General features: G+C 40.9%; 1 protein-coding gene across 1 annotated transcript in view; it reads right to left on the bottom strand.

Moving 5' to 3' along the window:
• SLC6A1 (solute carrier family 6 member 1) overlaps positions 1 to 23,276 on the bottom strand; it is a 62,964-nt gene extending 39,688 nt beyond the window's left edge. The window contains exons 1-9 of the mRNA XM_054976057.1: positions 22,868 to 23,276; positions 20,778 to 20,909; positions 18,064 to 18,164; positions 13,111 to 13,220; positions 12,873 to 13,005; positions 11,618 to 11,752; positions 11,387 to 11,490; positions 10,714 to 10,838; positions 4,206 to 4,318 (exon numbers count right to left, since the gene is read on the bottom strand). Of these exons, the coding sequence (XP_054832032.1) occupies positions 4,206 to 4,318; positions 10,714 to 10,838; positions 11,387 to 11,490; positions 11,618 to 11,752; positions 12,873 to 13,005; positions 13,111 to 13,220; positions 18,064 to 18,164; positions 20,778 to 20,909; positions 22,868 to 23,105 (1,191 nt within the window). The 5' untranslated portion in view covers positions 23,106 to 23,276. The remainder of the gene's footprint in view (positions 1 to 4,205; positions 4,319 to 10,713; positions 10,839 to 11,386; positions 11,491 to 11,617; positions 11,753 to 12,872; positions 13,006 to 13,110; positions 13,221 to 18,063; positions 18,165 to 20,777; positions 20,910 to 22,867) is intronic.
• Positions 23,277 to 25,504: the final 2,228 nt, after the last annotated feature.

Below are 25,504 nucleotides of genomic sequence, written 5' to 3'. Positions count from 1 at the left end.
TTCCCCACTGGCTGAACTGAGAGCCCAGCTGCAGGAAATGACAATGGTTCTGCTGGACTAAGTTGCAAGACTTTCCCCCATTTCAGTTTTGTCTGGGTGGAATGGATGTGTGACATTGTGGTTCCTTGGAGTCACTATAGTTATTGGGGGGGGTGTAAATGTTGTGCTGTTGTTGTTGTATGCTGTCTCCCACCCTCAGCCCAGGAACTCCAAGAAATAAAGTGTTTTTGCAAGTTCTTCTGTGTGTTGGTTGTTGGGGGCCTTCCGGGCTGTATTGCCGTGGTCTTGGCACTGCAGTTCCTGACGTTTCGCCAGCAGCTGTGGCTGGCATCTTCAGAGGTGTAGCACCAAAAGACAGAGATCTCTCAGTGTCACAGTGTGGAAAAGATCTCTGTCTTTTGGTGCTACACCTCTGAAGATGCCAGCCACAGCTGCTGGCGAAACGTCAGGAACTGCAGTGCCAAGACCACGGCAATACAGCCCGGAAGGCCCCCAACAACCATCGTTCTCCGGCCGTGAAAGCCTTCGACAATTCTTCTGTGTGTGTTGGTGATTCTCTGATGTGAGGATAATTGTGGTGTTACTGCCCTAGGAGAGTGTTGTGATATGTTGTGATGTGCCTTCCATGCTGTGTAACTTAAAGCAAAGAAATAAAATCCTTTTGCAAGTGATTGTGTGTGTGTTGGTGATTCTCTGATGTGAGGATAGTTGTGGTACTACTGTCTAGGAAACTGTTCTGATGTGACACTAGTGTCATGTGCCTTTAATACTGTAACTGAAAGCTAAAAAATATTTTTTTAACTTGATTCATTATGTGTTTCTGTGTTATTCCTTGGTGTTAAGATTGGTTGCAATCATAGGGAACAATGGGGAGTGGCTGGCCAGCCCGCTCTGGGAGTGGTGGGGAACTTGAGGGTGTGTGTTTGTGGTTCAGGTGTGCTTTCCCAGGGATGAGCTTGCACTCAGGAGTGTGCCCTCCACTGTGGCACCCCTGGCCTGTGCATAATTGCCCTGGGAAAGACAGTTTAAAAGTTCCCATCATAGGGAACAATGGGGAGTGGCTGGCCAGCCTGCTCTGGAGGTGGTGGGGAACTTAGGGGTGCATGTCTTTGGCTCTGTGGGGCTTCTGGGGTGGTAGTTTGAAAGGGGGATTATGCCTGTGGCCATGGATGTCACATTCCATAGGTTCCTGCTGTGGGAATCTGGATATTCCCACAACAGAAACCAATGGAGAGTGGCTGGGCAGTTACTGCAGGGGTGGTTGGGTTTTTGTGGAAGGGGGAGTTTGGTTCTGAGTGGCTGCTTGGGGTGTGTGTAGTGTAGCCATGCTGTGGCTGTGACCATTGGCAGCCACAATCCATGTGTTTCTGGTGTGTGGGAGTCTTCCCCACAGTAGAAATAAAATGGTGTGGTGGGAGAACCACTTTGGGGGGGCATAACATGCCCTCCCAAAGTGCTATCTCCCTGAAACTTGGGGAGGGCATGGTAGGACAGGTAGGCGCAGGTTCTCTGAACATTGGGTGCATTTTGCAAGCAAGCCACCTAGAAAGCCCCTTTGTTTTTCCTCGTAGGGAATAATGGAGAGTGGAGGAGGATGGGGGCACCTTCTTTGGTGGGCCATAACATGCCCCCCGCAAAGTCCAATCATTCTGAAACTTGGGTGTTCATTAGAGGAGAGTTAGGAGAAGGTCCTCACCAAGTTGGTTTCCTTTGTAAAGAAAATGGCTCCCCTCAGGCTCCCGGAAAGCCGTGAGCATGTTCCCCATTGAAAACAATGGATGAATCTTTAAGAAGCAAACCCGAATCTTTCCGAATAATTCCCTTTATTCCAAATCTTTTTCCGATTCAGGTATTCCAAATCGGGAAATCTGAATCACCCTGGCCCTGCACACCCCTAGACAGAGCTCTTCACTTGTTTAGACAGAATCAATAAACCCTGCACAATCAGTAGTTCCTCAGTAACATCTGCTTCACTAACACCTTCATCTTGTTTAGATCCAGTTTCAGCTTATTCAATATCAGTCACTTTACCACAATATCTAGGTTGTTCCCAGCATAGAGACAGCTGCATCTGAAAGTTTTAATAGGGCAATATATAGCTGGTGCCATCAGTCGTATGTTCCAAATAATTGAATTCAAAGGTCTAATATAAATACTGAAGATTATAAGCAGAAAATACTAAAGTTTAAGAACCCCATATGAAACTTCCCATGGTCCTGAAATGCTATTATATACACATTTATGCTATATGTTATTATAACAGCTTCCTTGTGCTCTTTGATTTTGATTCTATGCAACAGAATTGTATGTTCAGTAGACAGCTGCAATTTCATATATTGCCTTATTTGGAAAGAATTGCTGTAAAGACATTTGAAATGAAATTAATGAAAAATTGGCTTCCAGAAAAAGAATGGGTAAAAGTAGTCTCAAAAGAACAGGAAAAAAACCAGAGGAAAATAAAAAAAACCCAAAGAGAAAACTAAAGGCAAAAAAAGTGTGTGGAAATCAGGAGATAAATTGAAGCAGTATGGGATCAGAACTGACAGGAAAAAAAACTTATTAGTTATGCAAACCTTAGCAATCAGCACCAACTTCCTAGAAGAATATGTGATATTTAGCCACCTGAGAAAGAGTAATAACAGGTCTGTGATGCTTTTATGGTTAATTCTGATAATGAACAAGACTCTAGCATGCTATCTAGAGTAGTTGGCGTCCAAGTTCTTAGAGGGACAAGTACTGTTCAGCTACCCAAGAATGTGCAAAAACACATCTGAACAATGGTTGTTGTGGGTTTTCCGGGCTGTATTGCCGTGGTCTTGGCATTGTAGTTCCTGACGTTTCACCAGCAGCTGTGGCTGGCATCTTCAGAGGTGTAGCACCAAAACACAGAGATCTCTCAGTGTCACAGTGTGGAAAAGGTGTTGGCAGGTCATTTATATCTACTCAGGAGGGGTGGGGTTGAGCTGAGTCATCCTGTAAGAGTTTCCCAGGGTGTGGAATGCTAATGGCGGGAGGCTTCACTGTATCCTGAGGAGGTTCTTTTGCATATGGATTGGTGCTTGATGTGCTAATCTTCTCCGCAGGGCTATTGTCGGGTGTAGAGTGTTTTGTTAGCCTGGTGTTTTTCAGAACTGGAAACCATGCTCTGTTCATTCTTAAGGTTTCTTCTTTCCTGTTGAAGTTTTCCTTATGCTTGTGAATTTCAATGGCTTCCCTGTGCAGTCTGACAAAGTAGTTGGAAGTGTTGTCCAGTATTTTGGTGTCCTGGAATAAGATACTGTGCCCTGTTTGTGTTAGGCTATGTTCAGCCACTGCTGATTTTTCAGGTTGTCCAAGTCTGCATTGTCTTTCATGTTCTTTTATTCTTGTCTGGATGCTACGCTTTGTGGTCCCGATGTACACTTGTCCACAGCTGCAGGGTATACGGTATACTCCTGCAGAGGTGAGGGGGTCTCTACTGTCTTTTGCTGATCGTAGCATCTGTTGTATTTTTCGGGTGGGTCTGAATACTGCTTGAAGGTTATGCTTTTTCATAAGCTTTCCCATCTGATCAGTAATTCCTTTGATATATGGCAAATACACTTTTCCTGTAGGAGACTGTTTTTCCTTGGTTGTTTGATTCATCCTGGGTTTGATTGCTCTCTTTGTCAGACTGCACAGGGAAGCCATTGAAATTCACAAGCATAAGGAAAACTTCTACAGGAAAGAAGAAACCTTAAGAATGAACAAAGCATGGTTTCCAGTTCTGAAAAACACCAGGCTAACAAAACACTCTACACCCGACAATAGCCCTGCGGAGAAGATTAGCACATCAAGCACCAATCCATATGCAAAAGAACCTCCTCAGGATACAGTGAAGCCTCCCGCCATTAGCATTCCACACCCTGGGAAACTCTTACAGGATGACTCAGCTCAACCCCACCCCTCCTGAGTAGATATAAATGACCTGCCAACACCTTTTCCACACTGTGACACTGAGAGATCTCTGTGTTTTGGTGCTACACCTCTGAAGATGCCAGCCACAGCTGCTGGCGAAACGTCAGGAACTACAATGCCAAGACCACGGCAATACAGCCCGGAAAACCCACAACAACCATCGTTCTCCGGCCGTGAAAGCCTTCGACAATACACCTGAACAACTTCTAACGAACCATATTTTTGTCTTCTATAATTTTTTTAAACAACAACAATTGTATCTGTGTTACCTGGCTGTCTATTCCAAGCATAAGCAGCATGGAAAAGAACAGTACTGCCCACAATGGAGAGACGGGTAGCTGAGTCACTGCTTCTGGATAGGCTAAAAATGCCAGACCAGGACCTGGCAAGAGAAAAAAAAATCATTGGTTGTTACTTTTATAACTAATCAAAGATAGAATTACTTATTATTGTATTGCAAATTTACTGATGTCTTCTATTACAATTTGCATCTCTTATTGCAGTGTAACAACAACAACACATTTATATACCACCCTTCAGGACAACTTAATGCCCACTCAGAGCGGTTTACAAAGTGTGTTATTATTATCCCCACAACAATCACCCTGTGAGGAGGGTGGGACTGAGAGAGCTCTGGAGAACTGTGACTGACCCAAGGTCACCCAGCTGGCTTCAAGTGGAGGAGTGGGGAATCAAACCCAGTTTACAAAATATGTCATTATTATTCCCATAATAATAATCACCTTGTGAGGTGGGTGGGGCTGAGAGAGCTCCTAGAAGCTGTGACTGACCCAAGGTTACCCAGTTGGCTTCAAGTGGAGGAGTGAGGACTCAAACCCAGTTCTCTAGATTAGAGTCCTGATGCTCTTAACTACCATACTAAAGAAGTTGCTAATCAGAAATGTTCAGGAAAAACATTGACACTATAATTCAAAATCAACATAATAGAGAAAATATCAGTATCATCTGCTGCAGATATTATAGTAATAGAAGGTGTGAAATGAACTTTAGAAAGTGTTCAAAATATATTATAATTAATTGCAAAATGCAATTAAACTGATCAAATCAGAGCCTTATCCATATAGACCACTCAGATTAAAATGTGAACTATGAAACTTTTGATAAGCAGCACAGAAGTGCAATTTGGATTCAGAAATACTTGGAATCACTGAATAATGCTATATTTGGAATTGTTACAAATAATTTTGAATCTGAACTTTAAAGTTCCAGATGTTTGGAATAATTTCTAATGTTTATTGATTCCTATGGAAAGCAGGCAAGGCTGCTTGCATGAAACCTATTATTCCTCAAACTGCTTCTTGAGAAAGGAAACTGAAACATTCCCCAGACAGCCTGACAGTGTCCACAGCCTGACCATGGTGGGGGCAGAGACTTCAGTGCCTCCCAACTGATCTTGCTAAGGGAGGTGGTGGGAATGGTGTGAGAGCAAAGCCTGTGAGTGATGTCTATTGAACTTACAAAATTCTAAAACAAGTGCAGAAATTTTCAGTCCCTTCCAACTGATAGATGGGCATAACTCTTTATATAATTCTTCTGCAATCCCCTCACCATTTTTTCTACAAGCTTCTCTGTGTCCCTCTCTGCATTTGATTCCCTTTTTACCCCATAGTGCATACTAGGAATAAAGTAAGACTAGATTGTAGAATAATAAATTAGACGTACATAAATACATGCATGCATACATACATACATGTCTGTGTGTGTGTGTGTGTGTGTGTGTGTGTGTGTGAGAGAGAGAGAGAGAGAGAGAGAGAGAGAGACATTTGATTTTAGATTTTGGATGTGTGATTTTTGTTTGAGAGGCTGGATTATGTTCTGTTGCAGCAGAGTCAGATACTGTTGTTTTGGGAGGAGAGAATGCCAGCAGTATGGAACGTGGGCATGGTAAAGGAAGTGGGTGCAAGGAGATGTCAGCAGAAACATTGCTGGAATTCCCTGAAGAGTTTGTCAAGTAAGAGAGAATGGCCTGGTCCAGTCCACAATAGAGATGGGCATGAACAGGGGAAAAAAACACGAACATGATGTTCGTTGTTCATTACCATCCACGAACAGGGACTCATGAACAACCATGAACATGGCCCTGTTCACGAACATGTTCGTGGTTGGCTGTTTGTAGGGTCCAGCAGGCTCTCCTCCAGCCATCATCCAAGTCAAGATCCCTACTGCACCACTCCCAGAAACCTGACCTGATCAGGCACCAGGAAAGGTACGAATAATAAATAATAGCTTGGCCCCAGAGCCTGACAGCAGTCCTGAAACTTGAAGGGGTAGATCCCTACCACACCACTCCCAGAAACTCTATCTGAGCAGGCAACAGGAAAGGTACCGATAATAAATAATAGCTTGGGCCAGAACCTGGCAGCAGCCCTGGAACTTGAAGGGGTAGATCCCTAGCCCACCACACACAAAGAAAATTCAAGCTCCAATGCACTCTATCAAAATGTCAACAGCAGCTGTCTCCCTCTCCACTGTCTGCAAACTAAGCCAGAGCTGGGAGTCCCCCTCCTCCCTGCTCTTTGCTCCCTTGTAACAAATTTGGAGCTCCACACTTGAAAAGAAGACCTGCATATCAAGCTAAATTGAGCTTAGATTGGGGTTTCCAGGGCAACAGCAGGCGTTCAGACAGAGTTCAGAAAATCCCTGCCTTAGGGCCAAGCTACACATGACAAATGACACTTGAACAGCAAGTGTATTTCCCCCTGTTCACTTGCCCTCCACTCAATCCACTTGCCGTTCAAGTGTCATTCATCATATGTAGCTTGGCCCTAAGTTGCCAAGGGAATTGATTGCAGGTGCGAGACTGTCTGGCTTGATGAACAGCAATGAGCGAGGCTTGCAACAACCACCTGTTTGTTTAGAATGGGACCTCACGAACAGCTTGTTTGCACACAGCAGATTGGGCTGTTGGTGGCTTTTTTGTTTGTTTGTATTGCTGTTCGTGCCCATCTCTAGTCCACAATACAGATTATGCCATTCTTCAGTTTGCTGCTTCTGCCTGTTGTCCATTCCTTTCCTTTCTTTCAACTAGTACTCCAGAACTGTGCCCACTCATTCAACCAGTGTTGTTGGGGTAGTTCCCACCCAGACATCCTTGCCTGTCTGCCTGCTGCCTGTCAGTGCTGTCCAGGATATATTTCCACTCCCCAGCAGAGTGGGGTCTGCTTCACTGTGCCATGGCCAATGCTGCCCTGGTGGAATTTGCACCATTCCGGGTTCATGTCCAGATTGCAATCATGTCCTAATGTCTGGTGCTGCTGCCTGGAAATATTGACTGTTGCTATGTGCACTTGCCACATTTTCTCAGCTATATGAGGTTGGTATAGGAACTGGGAAAAGCTCAGAGGGCTGAAGGAAACCTTGTAAAATGAGAGGAGGGGTGGTTGAAAGTGGAAAATAGCTATTCCTATTGCCTTCAATTGAGTTTGAGATATTCAGAAATTTATTTATGCTATCTAGCTACACCTTCCTCACTAGGACTCAAGGTGGATTACACAGAACGAGTCAATACAATCAACAGGATGGGGCAGCCAATAAATACTGTGATAAGATTTTACTTGTGAAAACCTGGAAAAAATCACAGACAAGAAACGGTGGTGAAGCAAAGCACACGTATCTGGATTTTCTAAATTCCAACGTCCAAATCTGAAGGATCCTAATCTCAAATGCTGAAGCCACATTCCTATAAATTCCAAATTCTAAATCCCAAATAAACTGTCCAACAGAGTTTGGGGGTTTAAAACACATTTCTTCCTTGAGGGTCAACACACACATTGGTGAGCCCCAAGTGCTCTAGAGACACACCTGTGCAGGTTTCACACCTGTGTAGGTTGCACATCTGACACATGTGTTAGTCTGTTCTAGTTCAGGGTTGGGTGGGCAGTTTTCTGCTCACATTGCATTGAACTTCTCCTAGTTGAACTGGAAACTATTTATGCAGCTCCAAAGTTGAGCAGTGTCATGCTATTGTGGCATGAGGGAGAATTTCCAAATGCTTTATTCCAGTCTGATTTCTTGTGGGCTCTAACTTTTATTTCATTGTTAGTAAACATTAACACTGAAAGACATTGGTTCCATTCAGACATAATGCAAAGCTATGATTTATCTTAACTATACTTATTTAGTAAATAACTTATAGCCTGCCTTTTCCCGAGGTTCAAGGCAGCTCACATACAATACAATACATAATTAACAATGGGCATGTAACACTAAAACTCCAATCTACTCCCAACCTAATAAAATGACTGCAACTTACACTCTATTAAAAGCTCAAGTGAATAAAATAGTCCTACAGTGCCTCCTAAAAAAAGAAGGGTGCATCCATCACTTCCTTGGGGAGCCCTTTCTATAAAGTGGAAGCAATAACCAAGAAAGCAAGAGACCTAGCCAATGCCAGGCAGGCTACCTTTAGAAAAGGGTTTTAATTAATTAATTAAAAATATCCGTATGCCATCTTTTCCATCCAAGGGTCCTCAAGGCAGCAAACATTTAAAACATTAAAACAGCATTTTAGATACAAATATATAAAAGTATTTTAAACTCTTAAAACATAACAAACACATAAAACACACAGGCACACAAATAGGGAGGAGGGCTAGTAAGTGTTAATGAGGGAGGAAATGCCAAGCAAAACAAAAAAAAAGTCTTTTAAATATTTCTTCTAAGTTTTTAATTTTTTTTAAAAAAATTATTTGCGCAAAGCAAAAAGAAGGGGGGACCCCCCCCAAAAAAATAATGTGGCAAATCTATGCATAGACTTCTATAAAAGTTCTCCAAATATCTAAAAATAAGTTCATACACAATTGCCATCTATATACGATACGTTCAAATGTTTCGAAGGTCATAAACTCCCCAATCCAATTAATTATGGGAAGTGGGCTTTTGTATTTCCAATGCTGTGGTCAGTTAGGTTCCATGGGACAAGCACATGTTGGGTTGGGGTTCAGGACTGGACTCACAGTCAAAACTCCATCAGGAAAACTCACCTTAAAAAGCAGTCATTTGCTCGGCTCTGCAAGAGAATGCTGCAAGGGAGGGGGAGCTTCCAGTTTCCCTCCCACCCCACTTTTGCCAGCGAAAAATACACAGGAGTCTTTTCCACAAAGCCAGAGCAAAGGGGAGAAAAGTCCTCCTGCTGTCAAAAGCCTGGTGGGGGGGGGGGGAAGCCAGAAACTCTTTCTCCCTCCTTGCAGTACTGGGAAAAAATAGCACCTTTTAAGAAGAATTTTCCTGATGTACTGTCTGTCTGACTGCAAGTCTGGTCATGCACCTGTGACCTGACACATGCTGGGCTTATCATTTAGTTTGGTCCTAAATCCATGAAATTCTCATTAGAAATTGTCTCTACTTCCTCTGGTCCTGTGCTGTCACTCAGTTGAATTTCCATACAGTAACTGTGTGGCAGTTGCCCATCTCTGTATGGCCACATTGATTCATGGCTCTTCATTCTGGGCCTATAAAAAGCTGTGCTTTTCCATAGTGTGAGGTGTTTGGGTTGCTGGTTGTTAAGCGTGCACTCAGTAGCAATGTCAGATTGAAAACTGAGTTAATGGGTGCTGATCTTATGAAAGTTGATCTCATGAAAGCAGGGAAAAGGAGTGATATTTTCCTGTGAAGCTTTAAAGAAAGGACATTGTATGAGGCAATGCTGTAGAAAATATGAGAATGATGTAAGGAATAATGGGCATAAAAAATAATATTTCAATCAGCGGGACATATTATCATTCCGCCGGGCCTGTAAGACAGAGCTGTTCCGCCAGGCGTTTGGTGATTGAAGGGGGCGGTGCCATGTCGGCCTCCCACCTTTGGGGTGGGGAAGGTTCTCCCCACCACTGCACTTTGTTAATTTGTTTTATTATTTGTATATTGATTTTAGTTTTTGTTTTTATCAATTTTAACTGTTCACCGCCCAGAGCCCCTGGGATGGGCGGTATATAAATTGAATAAATAAATAATAATAATAATATTCTGTTTTTTTTGACAAGTCAATCACTTCCTAAAGGCATCTGAGGCTGGTGTGAAAATTTTTGGGAACAGTTAAAAATTTGGGGACTTCCACTTATAGTGAGAGACAGGTTGGGATTTGCAGTATTTATACAGAGTATGAGAACAATCCTCAGCAGAAGTTCCATTTTATTTAATGGTGCTTACCCCAAGAAAAGTGTTTTTAGGATTGCACCATGAGTTCCTTTAGAGTTGCCAGGTCCCCTTCCCCTCTCGGTGGGAGGGAGAGGTCCAAACGCTTACCTTCTGCCTACTCCCAGCATGTTCCTCATGCACACACTTTCCATGTGGTCCTGCACCAGCACAATGACATCACTTCCAGGAAGTGACATCATTGCACAAAGCTACGGAGTGCCTCATTTGGGGCCCAAATCGGCCTGCTGTGAAGCATGAGAGCATTCTTGGGGTAGTGCAATGACATCAGTGATGTTATTGCGCCAATCCAGGGAGTGCACCTGGAGACCCCTTTCCCGCCCCCGAGGGAATGAGATCCCTAGTTGCTTTAGTTTTAATGTTTACATTTTTATCTCACCCTCCCTTCAGAAGCTCAGTGTAGTGTGCTTGCTTCCTCTTCTCTTTTATTGTCACAATGACTCCGGGAGAGTTATTAACTAGTCCATGGTGACCCAATGACTTTATGGTTGAACAGGGATATGAACCCAGGTTTCCCTGACCCTAGTTGTTAACCATGACCCCACACAGGCTCTCATTTATTGGCTTTGCAAATAATTCATGCAACTTAAAGAGAAAGCAAACCTGATGCTGCAACTTCTTGAATGTCACGCTTAGTGACATGAGCCATAAATCCAACAATAGAGAAGATAACAAAACCAGCAAACATGCTTGTGCATGAATTTATGCAGCACACTATAATGGAATCCCTGAAAAAGACAGCCAGAGAGAGAAAACTAATGACATCGGGAAAATAAAATATTTAAACTTAAGACACTGGATTGTGGTTCTGGATACAAAGTTGTCAGCACACTTAATCTTGCATTATTTGTTCTTGATTTGTAAGAACAACCAGCCTATTATCTGTTACATTAATAACGTTTGTAGCTAAAGATGCTGCAGGGGAAATTATTGAATTCAGTTTTCTTTCAGATAGTTGGATGAACAAATCCTATCTTGTAACTTTTGTTGTTCTGGAGCATGCAAAATTATCCTTTTTATGGTCTGTTAATTCCAGGAACTTGCATGGAGTGTGTTGGGAATTCTGATTTATGTCCCAACCGCATCTTATTTATAAGATTCCTAATTTAGAAGGGACGTCTAAAAATACAGATGCAAACTCTGTTGCTCTGTGTGGCTGAGAGGATCTTTGGAATTAGATTCCTCTTTGCTCACTGTAATTTAGATGAGACTTCCTATAGCATATCTGTAGCATCTAGCATGGTAGATAAGTAGTAGTGAATGATAATCACTTCACCTGTAAACATTGTTGTTGAAAGGGTTGTAGCTTCCTAGAGCAATCAATGAACCAAGACCCAAACCATAGGAGAAAAAGATTTGTGTGGCGGCATCCAACCATACCTAATTATAAAAACCAAACGATTATTTGTTATAATTTTAAATAATCTTAAATATAGGTACTAGATATGAAATAATGGGCATAAACATAATAGTATGGATATTTAAGTTATAAAACCTGAATGCTTACCTCAGAGTCTGAGAGCTTTGAAAAATTAGGGGTTACATAAAATAAAATGCCTTCTTTAGCTCCAGGTAATGTCACTCCACGGAAGAACAAGATAAGCAACATGACATATGGATATGTGGCAGAGAAGTATACCACCTAATACGAAGAATAAGAGGCATTGTTGGAAAAATGATCTTACTGAGTTCTCTGTACATGATTTTAACATTAACACTGGGGTTTAAGGAGCATCATAATAAGTAAATCCAGTTTCTTGTAATGCCATACAAAAATCTTAAATCTGAGGGTGATGTAACACAGTATTCTGCTCTTCCTTCTGACATAATAAGTACAGGAAATCAGAATTTGCTGGTGTATGAAAGAGCCATATACACTTTCAAGCCTGTTTATATACTTTGTTTTTCTGCTATTTTTTTAGACAAATGTGTAAATCAGAGAATAATAGGATTATTAAAAGATGTATATGTGGGAATTCAACCACAACATGAGGTGAAATTACCAATTGGGCTTCAACTGAGTATTTACCTTATGCATTACCTATTAAATTTATCTCCAGCATTGCTCATAAAACACACTGTTATATGTAATTGGGTTGAGTTCTTAAGATCATGGCCTGAGATACTTACTTCTCTTCACCTAGCCCTTTTATTTTTTAAACTTTGGGGGGGGGGGTAATATTTAGCTTTTACTGCATTGTCTTCTCCCTCTGTAATTCTACTTTCTGTATTGTTTCTCTTGCCATATCTTGCCATAGACAGTTTGTTGTTTGCAATGTTTTCTAATTCTGAAATCTTAGTCCTATTGCATTGTTCATCGAATGGTTTATGGTGTTTGATTGCACTATTTTATATTCTTGAATCTCTGCAAGAAAGGCAGCCTATAAACAAAGTGAATAAATACATAGTTCTGATGAACTGGAAAACTTGCACACTATGTTGTATCTGTTTGGTTGTACAAATGTATTCCATGGATTGTGTTTTTAGATTTTGCTCTTTTTAACATATGACAGCCACATTGATATAATCACTCCACTTGTACATTGACATAATCTCACACAGCAAGTCATTTTTAAAAATCTAGTAACGGATAATTCAGATATAGTATATTATTTACAAAGGCATTCGAAAGGTAAGAATACACACATTTAGAATTGGAAGCATATGGAAGGTATGCTGCACAATAAATTGATTCCTGGAATGCTGCATTGTTTTCAAAAGGGAAGACTGCCATATCTAGATTTGTTAAAAAATAATCTTACCTTTCCAGTCCAGCCTACCCCCTTCCAGATGCAGAAATACACTAAAATCCAAGCAATTGCTAGTGTCACTGCTAATGGCCAACGGATTTGACCTGGTTTTTCTAATCCATCAGTCATTTGGTGCATGTTGCGTCTGAAATCAAAGTGGAAAGATATAAACAATTTAGCTGGATTTGTACATACTGTAAAATTTTAACAACCTATATTTACAGGAATAAGAAAAATATTATAAGCTTACTCCCAAAATTCCATAACAGCACTTGTCATGTTGGTGGTATTTGCTATAGAGTAATTAGAGAAGCACCTCTCCGTGTTCCACGTGTTTCCACAGTGTCTCCAGGGAAGATTCTAATTGGGGGATGGGGGTAAGAGTTGTGGGAGAAAAAAAATGAAAGTATCAATGTTTTAAAAGTCAACTTTGCCTATGGTAAGCATACTTTTCTAACTTTTCTGAAAACTAATGCAATTTTATTTTTTCAGTGCATGATCACATGGGTTCTCCACGTGGTTCATGGGAAGCTGTCCTCTTCTAGTTAACTCCTCCCCCCAAAAGAGCCTGCATTTGTACTAATATCTACTAAAATCATAGAAATCCAAATTGATATTGGTGGGGCTTCTAAAGTCAGATGAACAGCACATTGTCCTGTTTAATCCTAAACATCCAATAGGCACCATTCTTATATATATATATATATATATATATATATATATAGAGAGAGAGAGAGAGAGAGAGAGAGAGAGAGAGAGAGAGAGAGAGAGAGAGAGAGAGAGAGAGAGAGAGAGAGAGAGCACACTATTGTGCTGGACCATGCGATTCTAATCCATTTTCTCTATTTCAATCATATTCCTTTCCAGGATACTTATATCTTAAGTACTTCAGAAGTCTTTAAGCCAAATTTAAGAAGTCTTTGAACTAAAACAACTTAGACTGTATTTATTCTGTGCATAGGAATAATAATTCTTTGTATTATCATTTGTGCCCAGCAATGGCCCTAGGGAAGTGGATTCGAATTTCAGCTCAGCCACGGAGTCACCAGGTGGCCTTAGGCAAGCCTCAGTTCCACATCTGTAAAAATGGGAATATTAATGACTCATTCTCACAGGTTTTGACCAAAAATTATAAACATAAAATCTGACAAGCACACTTGACATTAAGTCAACATTCACGAAGAGAGATCAAATGCCCTTCACATTTGCATCTTATTTATTTCCAGCAGCTGGCATATGCCCACCATATATAATGGTTCTATAGCTATCTATCATGGCTAATAAAGATAATAACAAAGGTCAAACTGCCACACTATCCAATTCCCAAAATTGGCCAGGATGCCATAAAAATTTGGGATTCCTGAAATCAGGGTCAGATTGTCTAATCTGGTTTGGTAGGACTAGAGAACCCCAAATTTATTCAGCCTTTATACCCTATGGGGGAAACTGTCCGGGGGAGGGCTAGAGGGGCATTTTTCAAGCAAATTCCACCACATTTGCAGAAAAACTACTTCTTCTTGTCCATTAAAGATCACCCCAAGTTCCAAGAAGACTGGACCCTGGGGTCCAATTCTATGGGCCCCTGAACAAAATACACCCAATCACTCTTCTTTGTTTCCAAGCAAAGAGAAAAGGCAACCTCTGGCCAAAAGACTCCCAATGCAAGTCCCACTTCCAATGGAAGCTGAACATCAAAGCCCAACAGAACCAAACTACAGCATGGGAACTAATGTCACACCAGAGAATCCTAAACTGAAACCGGGGGGGGGGGGGAGGGGAGACTCGCCAGACAAGCCACAGAGTTTAAAAGGTGGCTGGCAAAAGCTTGACGGATTCTTTTGGAGCTCAGCCAGGGGTGGTAGGATGGAATCCACAGCCCTCGCCTTGCAGAGAAAAGCAGGTAGCGGCAGCAGCAGAGCAGCAGTGAACAAGATAGATGCAGTGAAAAGTGGCTTGAAGTGCTGCCAAGGCAAGAGAGTGGCATGAGACCAGCAAGGGACAGGAGGCAGCGGGCAGAGAGGCTGGAAGAGAAACCAGCCAGTAGCATGGGAAGCTGTGATGGCATGGACTGGAAAGATGGGCTTGCCTTCTCCCCGCACTGTGTCTGGAAAGAAAAAAAACTGTTGGTTTAATCCAGCCAATTAGTATCCAGCTTCCTAGATCTGATCTGGGATCCTCTACTTGGAACTGGCATAGCCAGATTTTGCCAGATCGGCATCAATCCATCTAATTGACCAGTTTATGAATGCTGAATAGCACACCCCTAAAGAACTGTGCATAAATAGCGTGTATATATTCCTCATTGACTAGTATCATCTGCTTCCTTAATCTTCTCAGTTATTGCTCTTTATTGTTTTCTTTTCCCATTTGAGACTTTATACCTGTCCTGTTTCTGAGCACCAATGGGCTCATAAACAGGCCCCCTTGCCTCCAAGCAGATACCAACAGATGTGTGACAAGGGGCACCACAGTTGGATTTCGTAAACTCTCTTAGATGTCTGAAGAAAGATAGCGCCCTCCTTTCTGCCTGAAAAGTTTTGTCCTTTTGAGCTGGCTTGGATAAAAGTATACAATACCTAGTCAGATGTGCCTTGTCATTGAACCAAAAGGCCTTTACTCTTTGGAGCACAGATGAGCACGAACCGGGGAAAAAATGAACTGAAAAAAAACCTAACCGGAAAAAACTTAACCACCGCATTTCTTGAACCACGAACCACGAACTTTCAAGAACTTTTTGCGAACCGGTTCGTTTGATCCGTGAAAATGTCACATCCAGGTCAGCAAATTATCACTTCTGGATCAGCAGAAGGTCACTTCTGGGTCAGCAGAAGGTCTGTAGGAAGTCCATCCTCTGTTGCCTAGGAAACTGGCCTGGTTCATCATGAACTTTGGTTCGTATTTCGGTTCATGCCCATCTCTACTTTGGAGAACTGTGAGTTTATACAAAAGGAGGCATCCAAAGGTTGTTTTTTTCTAGGCTAAAGCACATTCATCAACAGAAGAGGGTTTTGTTTTGTTTTTTGCCAATAATACCTTTCACTTCAGGTCTTCATGTTATTCTTATCCGGTTGACAAGGGTCCAGACCCTGGGAGCTTATTTGGAATGCAGTGCCAGAGAAGAGATTGGGATATTGCTTTCTTGTAGTGGCGTTGTGCTAACCACCTTACTTAATATATTCATTAACTGCAGTGCACTTTCCCAGGACTGGAAGGAACCACAAGGGTGGGGGAAAGCAGGAAGAGCTGCAGTCTGAGAATCTAGGACACTGAGTGGTCTACTAGAATCAACTCACTACTCATGGAAGTGTCCTCAATAACAGCATTAGTGCATTACACAAGACAGATATGAGGAATTTTGTTGTGGAATTAAAGAGTTCCTATTACATTTCATTCAAACTTTTTAAAAGTCTAGCTCAGAAATTCCCAAACTGTGTGATTGATTGACTGACTGACTGACTGACTGACTGACTGACTGACTGACTGACTGATTGATTGGATTTCTAGCCCTCCCTCCCCGCAAGCAGGCTCAGGGTGGGTTACAATCATAGATAAATTACAACAAATAAAACCAGTAAAATACAACTCTGTACCAACATGGATTTCAACGTTCCAGGTAGTGCACCCTTCCCCCTTTCCCTGCCCACCATACACAAGGGAAGAAAAGGGTGGAGGTGTGGGTTGGTGAACCTCTAACTCCTCAAGCATGGGGAGGCAGATGAACCATATGCTCCCCCCCACTGGCAGGAGACAAGCAGGGAGGCTAATTAGATGGATCCAGTGTTGGTCTCAACCATATGCCTGATGGAACATCTCTGTCTTACAGGCCTGACGAAAAGATACAAGATCTTGGCGGGCCAGAGTGTCTTCCAACAGAGACTTCCACCAGGTTGGGGCCAGGACAGAAAATGCCCTGGCCCTGGTCGAGGCCAGCTGAGCCTCCCTGGGGCCAGGGACCACCAGTAGGTGTTTACTTGCAGATCTAAGAGCTCTCCAAGGTACATATGAGGAGAGGCGTTCCCTCAGGTATGCTGGTCCCAGTCCGTGCCAAGGCACATTATCTGTACCATTGGAAAACTGATGATATTGCAGGAAAATGTCCAAAGTACACATCCAGAGAAGAGGATGGCTGCTGCATCTCTGAATGCTTCCATGCTTTGATTCTGCCTTGCTGCCTTCCTCTCAGCCTGTGTTGCAGGCAGATAATTTGCTTTGTGTCTGCAGTGGCTGCCTGTGATCACACTTATCTACGTGCTGCAGAAAATTCAGTATAAGACAGGACATAACAAATTGGGGGAGGGGAGAAGTTTCTATGCAGTAGGTCATTGTCACTCTTACACAATTAACAAGGACCCTTTTTAAGATGTAAGGACTGCAGTGTGGTTCAAGTTATAAATTGTGCTTTTTTCCTTAAAAAGGAGGTGCTGGAACTCATGATGTTCATCGCCTTGGGGACTCTATTTTGGGCAGTAGGTAGCACTGGTGGTATAAATCTCTCTCACTCTGTGTGTGTGTATCCATATAGTACCTATATACCCATATAGTGCTTTCCATCACTCATCTCTGCTTTAGATATGACTGGCAGATCCATGTTTGAGATATTTGTCACTGAGCCATGTAATTTAGATTTCAGATACCAGAAGTCTGGGAAACAATTTACGTGCTGTCCAGAACAGGAGATGGAGAGCTGAACTCAATGGAGCTTTCTTCCAAGTAAATATGCATAGGATAGAGCTATTTAATCCAGCCTTTGTCTCTCTCTGCTCCCATCTATGGATCTGTAATCTCTCTCCTCCACTGGACTGACACAAGTACTGTTCAGGAAAAGGCTTCACTGCCTCAAACACATTACAGTATAAGAATATGGACTTTTGTTACCACCACAATTTCTATTTATGTGTAAAGATCAACACCAAGATTTTGTTATGGTAAAATATTACGTTATTGCAAGAGTTTTGCCAACAAATCTTTGATGGACAAAAAAACTCCTACACTAATGAAATAATACCTAATATTCAATTGGATTCAGCCTAGATCCATTGTAAACAATACAAAAGGCTGGCAATTACAGAAATCAGGCAGAAAAAATAAAAACTGTACCTGCCCTAATAAGTTAATGCCTAAACAACAGATTACCATGACATTCTTATATCAGTTTAATTAATCATATTCAGCTATCATGAATACAAGAAGAAAAATTACTTACTGTAGTAAAAGAGTTGTATAAGTAATATATGGCCCAGGAAATAATCACAATGTAGTAAATATTTAGCCAGAAGGAAAGGACAGCAGCAGCTAATCCCACACCTGAAGAATGGGGAGAAAACTGGTAGTTTTATAGTTTTTAAAATTTTTATGAGGAAAGCTTAAGACTGTAACATCATAAAATGACAATATTTGGAAATATTTACTTCAAGCAAGCTAAAAGTAAATTGGGGTTTTGTACATTTATACTTGCCTTGACCTGGATAGCCCCAGTGAGCCTGATCTCATCAGATCTCAGAAGCGAAGCAGGTTCAGCCTTGGTTAGTAATTGGATGGAAGATCTCCAATGAAGACCAGAGTTGTGAGGCAGGCAATGGCAAGCCACCTTTGTTAGTCCCTTGCCATGAAAACCCTGCCAGGGGTCGCCATAAGTCAGCTATGACTTGAGGGCACTCGCCACCAAACATATATATTTATAAACTGAAGCCTACCTAACCTGGCCATTCCTAATTCAGTTCACATTAGTCACAGATCAGGATACACAAAGATTTTGAACAATGGCATATAAAATTATATCTTCTTTTCATTGTTTTTGTTTGTGTTCAGAAGAGTCAGACAACATATTTATCTCAAGGAGGGAAGTAAGAAGGGGAAAGAAAAAACATGTCCTAAAAAAAAATCAACGTTTACACTGAAAAGACAGATTGTTGCCAAAAGAAAAAAGAATGGATTTTTAAAAAATAGCTGTTAACCCCTAACTGACCTAAAATATTATGTTCAACTTAATGTGATGGCATCCATGTATCTGCCATGGTTTGTGCTGCCATTTTAAGATTGGGATTTTCTTCTTTCAAGACCAGTCCTGAAAACCAGCCTGACAGTGCCCCAGCTGGATGGAGAGCCAGGCAGCCTTCCTCAGGCTGGGGAGGCTTGAAAATGGGGCATGGCAGGGAGACCAGTATCCTGGTGGCACTAAGGTGATGGTCAGGTGATGGAGCTGCCCTTATTATCCAGCAAATATTGCCCCTCAGTCTCCTTCAGAGACTAAGAGATGTATATGGAAATATAGAGAGAATAGATAGAAAGGGGACAAATTTGATCTCAAATTCCAGCTCAGCCATGAAGGAATAGGCAGTTTTGGCAAGTCCGTGTTTTTTACTTGAAGGTGGGAATAATTGGGATTACTTGGCTGGTTGTGGAGTTGAATAAGATAATATTTCAAATTTCTTTGAATAAGTACTATGTAATTAAATGTGTTGGATCCTATAATTCCCACCTGCAAAGCAATGCAAAAAGGTTGCTTCCTAAGGCTTGTCACCTCGCAGATGGAAACCATAGGATCCAAGCCATAATGATTATGAAACCATACAAAAGTTCACTGAAGGGTTTACTTTGTCTGAATCTCAGTTGCCTCAAGGATATGATCAATTCTCTCCTTGCTTGAGGAAGTCATGCCATGCCTATGCCCAAGAAGCCACATCCAGAAAGGAAGGAGAGAAAACTATGTGACTTCACTATTTTGCATCCTGTTATTTGCTGAAAGGAACAGAAGGTGAACTTTGCACCTTAAAACTGACAAAGGCAACTACTTATTCATACAGGTGCACAATTGCCTGGACTTTACTAGTAGTAGGTTTCTCTGAAACACTGTGGCATTAGTGCTTCAGTTTTAAATCCTGAACTAAAGCCGTTGAGAGTTGTATGGATTCTATATGAAATTCCTGAAGAAGTTCATAGCTGAGAAAAACAAATCTTATTTTGCTTTATTTATTTATTTATTTTTTTGAACATGATGTTCGTTGTTCATTGCCATCCACGAACAGGGACTCATGAACAACCACAGACATGGCCCTGTTCATGAACATGTTCGTGATTGGCTGTTTGTAGGGGCCAGCAGGCTCTCCTCCAGCCATCATCCAAGTTTGGTCAAGATCCCTACTGCACCACTTCCACAAACCTGACCTGAGCAGGCACCAGGAAAGGTACCAATAATAAATAATAGCTTGGCCCAGAGCCTGGCAGCAGCCCTGGAACTTGAAGGGGTAGATCCCTAGCCCACCACACACAAAGAAAATTCAAGCTCCAATGCACTCTCTATCAAAATGCCAACAGCAGCTGTCTCTCCCTCTCCACTGTCTACAAACTAAGCCAGAGCTGGGAGCCCTCCTCCCCCCTGGTCTTTGCTTCCTCCTTGTAACAAATTTGGAGCACTACACTTGAAAGGAAGACCTGCCTATCAAGCTAAATTGGGGTTTGATTGTGGTTTCCAGGGCAACAGCAGTAGTTCAGACAGAGTTCAGATAATCCCTGCCTAAGTTGCCAAGGGAATTGATTGGAGGTGCCAGACTGTCTGGCTTGACAAACAGCAATGAATAGCAACAAATGAGGCTTGCAACGACCACCTGTTTGATTAGAATGGGGCCTCATGAACAGCTTGTTTGCGAACAGCAGATTGGGCTGTTCGTGGCTTTTTTTTGTTCGTATTGCTGTTCATACCTATCTTTATTCCTACTCATGGGCAGAGTAGGAACCAGTGAGCCAAGAAGAACTTGGAGGTAGTGAGGTGAATAGGCTTTGGAAGTTCAGTACAAGGAGGGGAAGATGGGAGAAATATTTTTGAAATTTATATTTAGATTTAATTAAAATACAGAGCATGACCTGAATCTGCAAGTTTGCTACAGAAATCATAGCAATCTACTTAATTCAATACTGTACCTTTGAACATTGGAGCAAGCTTCCAAACTCCAAGACCACCTATTGATGTGTATTGACCTAGTGAGCATTCCAAAAGGAACAGGGGAACTCCAGCAAAAATTAAAGTAAGGAAATATGGAATCAGGAAAGCCCCTGTAGAGGATATAGAAAACAAGCAATTAAAATGAAAGAAACATTTTACTAAGTGTATCATTGAGCAGTAGTTCAACATGAATCCTTTCTTTTAGTAATAGATGGAATAAATAAATCGTTCTGAGCAGCTTTCTCTTGTAGAAGAAAACAAGAAAGAAATTTTGGAATATTAAAATATAGATATTTGTCCCATTTGTCTATTCCCATCTTTTTTTAAATATTCATTCCTGGTCTATTCCCATCTTTATTAATTCTAATATTTGATTTATGACTGTTTCCTCTTTTCTCCTTATCATCCATTTTTCCTTCAGATGCTTCCTCAAAGACTATTTCCCATGCCTAGCATCCTGGGATACTATTGTCTTAAATTTTTGTATTTTGTGCTCACAGTTAACTCTTTTCCTATTTCTAATAAACAACATATGAGAAGGGAAAGTTAGTAATAAAAGTAACAGTGATCTTATAAACTGCTTTTCTAGACAGATTAGTGCCCACTCAACAAAGTCAGTATGATTATTATCCCCACAATACAGCTGGGGATCTGGAGCTGAGAAGAATGGCTTACCAAGGCCACCTGCAGAGTTCATAGTAGTAGTGGTAGTTGAACCAGAAGAGTGCTGATTTGCAGTCCACTCACTTAACAACTATGCTACAGCATTTGTTCCACAACTTTGCTTTCAATTGGTTCTTCAACTTTGCTTGTTCAACTGGTTCACATACAGGCTCATATGTCTGAGTGCTTCATCACACAAATACATTATGTTAACACAGAAAACTTAGTGCAGGGAAGTTTATAGCTTGGTTTTATCCCTTACACCCTAGTTTCCTATGTATAAGGACATGGGACATGTATAAAGACATGGGAGCCCCCACTTACAGTCTAAGTGCTCCAGTCAGGAAGGGTTTACTACCTCATCTGCTATTTATAAAAACAAAGCAAATGTTGCTTCTGTTTTCTGTACAGTGCCCACTGTTGAATACATATAGCAGAAGGGAAAACATTTTTTAAAATATTTGTGTTTTTGTTTATTTCCTTCTACTTATGGAATAATCCACCGCTACAGGATTGCTGGAGTTCAACTTTTTATGTTTGAAAATGGGTTAAAGCACTTAGCTCCATAAATTACCTAACTGCCACAGGTCTCCTTTGACATTATTGCTCTGAGAGCATATGGATAACATCAATGTGCTTTGATTTACTGTCATGCCTTGAGATCTGATTCCCACGTTAAAGGGAAAAAAAAGGATTTGAGTTGCCCTTGGGTTGTTTCTGATTGTTGTGGATGGGAACAAGATCATTTCCTCAAGGAATTAATACCACTGGAAGGAGAGCTTGCCTTTCCTTATCTTAGGAGGCGGAGCTGTCAGTTCTGCTGGCACAATTAGATCCAGGCTTTTGAAATCAGCTATGCTTTGATTACACAGGAAGTAGCTGCGTTCCTGTAATGATGGAAACTAAATGTCCCCAGAGTAAGGAAAGCACAGCTGCTTTCCAAAAGCTAGGTGCTGTGGCTGCTGCCCAGGACAAGGACAAAAGGTGCATGAAGCAATGGTGATTACAGCTGGTTATCTTCCTCAGCACAAGGCAAAACAAGTGGCAAACAGAGGACCCCACATGAGCTTCTCAAGTTTTGTAACATGTGAATTAACTCTGTGTTGTGATAGAATTTTAAAATACCAGACCATGTCCTAACAATCAAAAGTGAATTGCCATCCCTTTCTGACCTCCTGTGATGATCAACACAGCCATCAGTGGTCCATCAACAACAGCTTGACATGCATCAATCCCATGTGTTTTTTTATGCCTATGCTACGAGCTACAAACTGTTATCGTAAATTTCTGTGTGCTGCATCAGTAGCTGATAATATAAGCTAAACATAAACTTGCATTTCAATAGAAAGTTCTGCACTCTAATCTAAAACATTCAAAACAATTTAAAATAAACTGAACTATGTACCTCCTCCATTTTTTCCGCAAAGGTATGGAAACCGCCACACATTCCCTAAGCCAATTGCATAACCCACACAGGACATAAGAAAATCAAATCTTCCCTTCCAGGTGTCTCTGTCTGGAATGTCTCCTTTTTTCTTCTGCACCTTCACTACCAATGTTTTAGGCTTGTCATTTGTGATTGAGGCATCACTGAGTTCTGTGGAGATTTGCCCATCAGAAACTTTTGTTCCATTTGTTGCCATTTCTCTAGGTTTGGGTGAAGAGGCTCTTGCAGCCGGACGAGAAATGTCAGCACCAGTCCACGTGGACAGCAGTTTTGCGGCTCTTAACTATCCAACTAAAGATTTACGGGGTGGTTAAAGTAATAATAGAGATGATGCTTGAATGCATTAAAATGCAAATAGATGTCTGGTAATGCAAACAGATGTCTGTATTAATCTGTAAAACAGGATTGGAAGGAAAAATGACATTGCATTTATTGTAAGAAAGGTCAACAATTATACAATGGTGAAGAAAGGATAGCATATTGCATAACATTACCAACTGCATGTATATACACATTTCATTTAAAGGAACCAAAACCAATATAAGACAGTATCATTACATATGCCTATGTACTTACATGCATTTACTAATGTGCTGGTTTAAAGATTATTGCCTATATCAGTGGCTGTAATATCAGCTACCAATTTATAATAAGCACACCAAGATTGTTGTAAAATCTTCATCATGATGTATGTTATTGGGGTTTTGTTACAGTTGTGCTTGTGGCTCTTTGGTGATCCTCCTGGAAATTACCAGAAATATAGCTAATACAGGGATTAAAAACTGTGCTGAGTCATAGCAAACACGACAAGCATGTACAATGAGTGGAGTAAGCATTCATTACACTATTTTCCTGGCAGAACATACATACAAGGAACCCATCAATGATAAATTAACAGTCCAAATGTATTAGTTTCACATTACAGTATTGGTTTTGGACATATATAATGAGTCATTTTCAATCCAAACTTCAGTAATCATTTAATTAAGACCTTAATTCCCCCACCCCCTTTCATTTGGATTACATCTCACAGCAGAAATTCGATATTCAGATAAATAACTGAATTTTCTGGCTAAAGAGAGCAAAGCAAAATACTTCTGCTAACCTGCATTTTGTCCAAAGCTGCCTTTAACCACTGGCATTCAGCATTTTTAGACATTTGCACATTTCTTTGCAATGCAACCCTGTCCAATTATTGTTAGTGTTATATTACATATCAAATCTATTTAATTTCATACATGGGTAAAACTAATGGAGCAAGATTTTGTGTATACATTATATTGCAAGCATCTCAAATATTTATTCACTTTAAAGGGTTCTCTGTAGTTTTCAACATGCTGGCTTCTTTAGTCCATCAAAACCCACATTTGACTAATTTTCATTTTTCTGGGATGAACTCTTGTTCCATTTTGTGGTGGTGAATCCTGTCTTAACATATTTCCTTCTTTAATTCTATTGTACCATCCCCCATGAAAAAATGAATAGGCAGAAGAATGAGACGATGAAAGACACAAAGATGAAATACAGGGATTTTTTTTTTACTTCCAAAGAACATCACTTGCATTGTATCCATTTTGAGCTCTTAAACATTGTTGATCCAAGAGTACAAGAAGAATCCAGTTCTTCCAGGATCCAGAGATTCTATTATACTCAATGCTGGAGTAAAATCACCTTTTTAGCCTTTTCTTAATGCCAACTGTTTTTGTAAATGCAAAAAAAAAGTTTCAGTTCTTTTTTCATTAAAAATATATATATTTGCCAGAGGTTTAAAAAAATCAGGTGTAGCTTCCAATGCGAGGGGCTTCTTGCTGATAATTACATACTGTAAATGTGAAGGTGCAATTAGCATTATGGGACAGGTTTAAAAACACACACCCTTCACATCAGAAAAATGCACATTTGATTCATTGTTTTGTCCTATTGTCAGGAACAATGCAACATTATTTCTTCAAACTCACCTCAAGGATTATTCTGCCAAAATTTGTTCCCTTTTGTTCCAAAATTTGCACCTGTAGTTTTCTGTGCAGGTTTTTGGTGTTTCTAGCAGGTCTCCCCCTCCCCTTACCAATAATTTTGTCTGGATTTACTTTAATATTTTGGATAGATTAAAAAGTATCTCAACTCATTAGTTTGCAGACTTGCTTCTTTGCTTCACAGACTGTTAGACAGAAAATTAATATGGTTTCTTGGTTGAAGAAAAAGGCGCATATCACCAACCCAAGAAGGAAGTCTGCAGGGATCAGCCAAAGGACACTTTTCTAGCACTAACTACTGAGAAAAATACAGGACTGCAAAGATGACATTGCTATCTTCTGTCATTGAGAAGAGCCCAAAGATTACCTGGTGTTTTTGTGTTCAAATGCCTTTGTTACCAAATTTAAAGTATAACTTTATTGGTATAGATGTCCCACAGAAACTCTGAGTGCACAAGACTATTTTTATAATCTTCTGGGGGAAAAGTTATTCTACTGCAACAGTACAAGCCATGTAATAAAGCGTTCAGACTCCCAAGTAGATCAAGATACTTCTGCATTTCACCAGGCTGATTTCAAAGTGAGTCAAAAGCAGAGCTGTATGTTCACAAGTGCCAGATAC

The sequence above is a fragment of the Eublepharis macularius genome, chromosome 4 (assembly GCF_028583425.1).
Source record: "Eublepharis macularius isolate TG4126 chromosome 4, MPM_Emac_v1.0, whole genome shotgun sequence".
NCBI lineage: Eukaryota > Metazoa > Chordata > Lepidosauria > Squamata > Eublepharidae > Eublepharis > Eublepharis macularius.
This window is presented reverse-complemented; position numbering and strand designations above follow the sequence as displayed.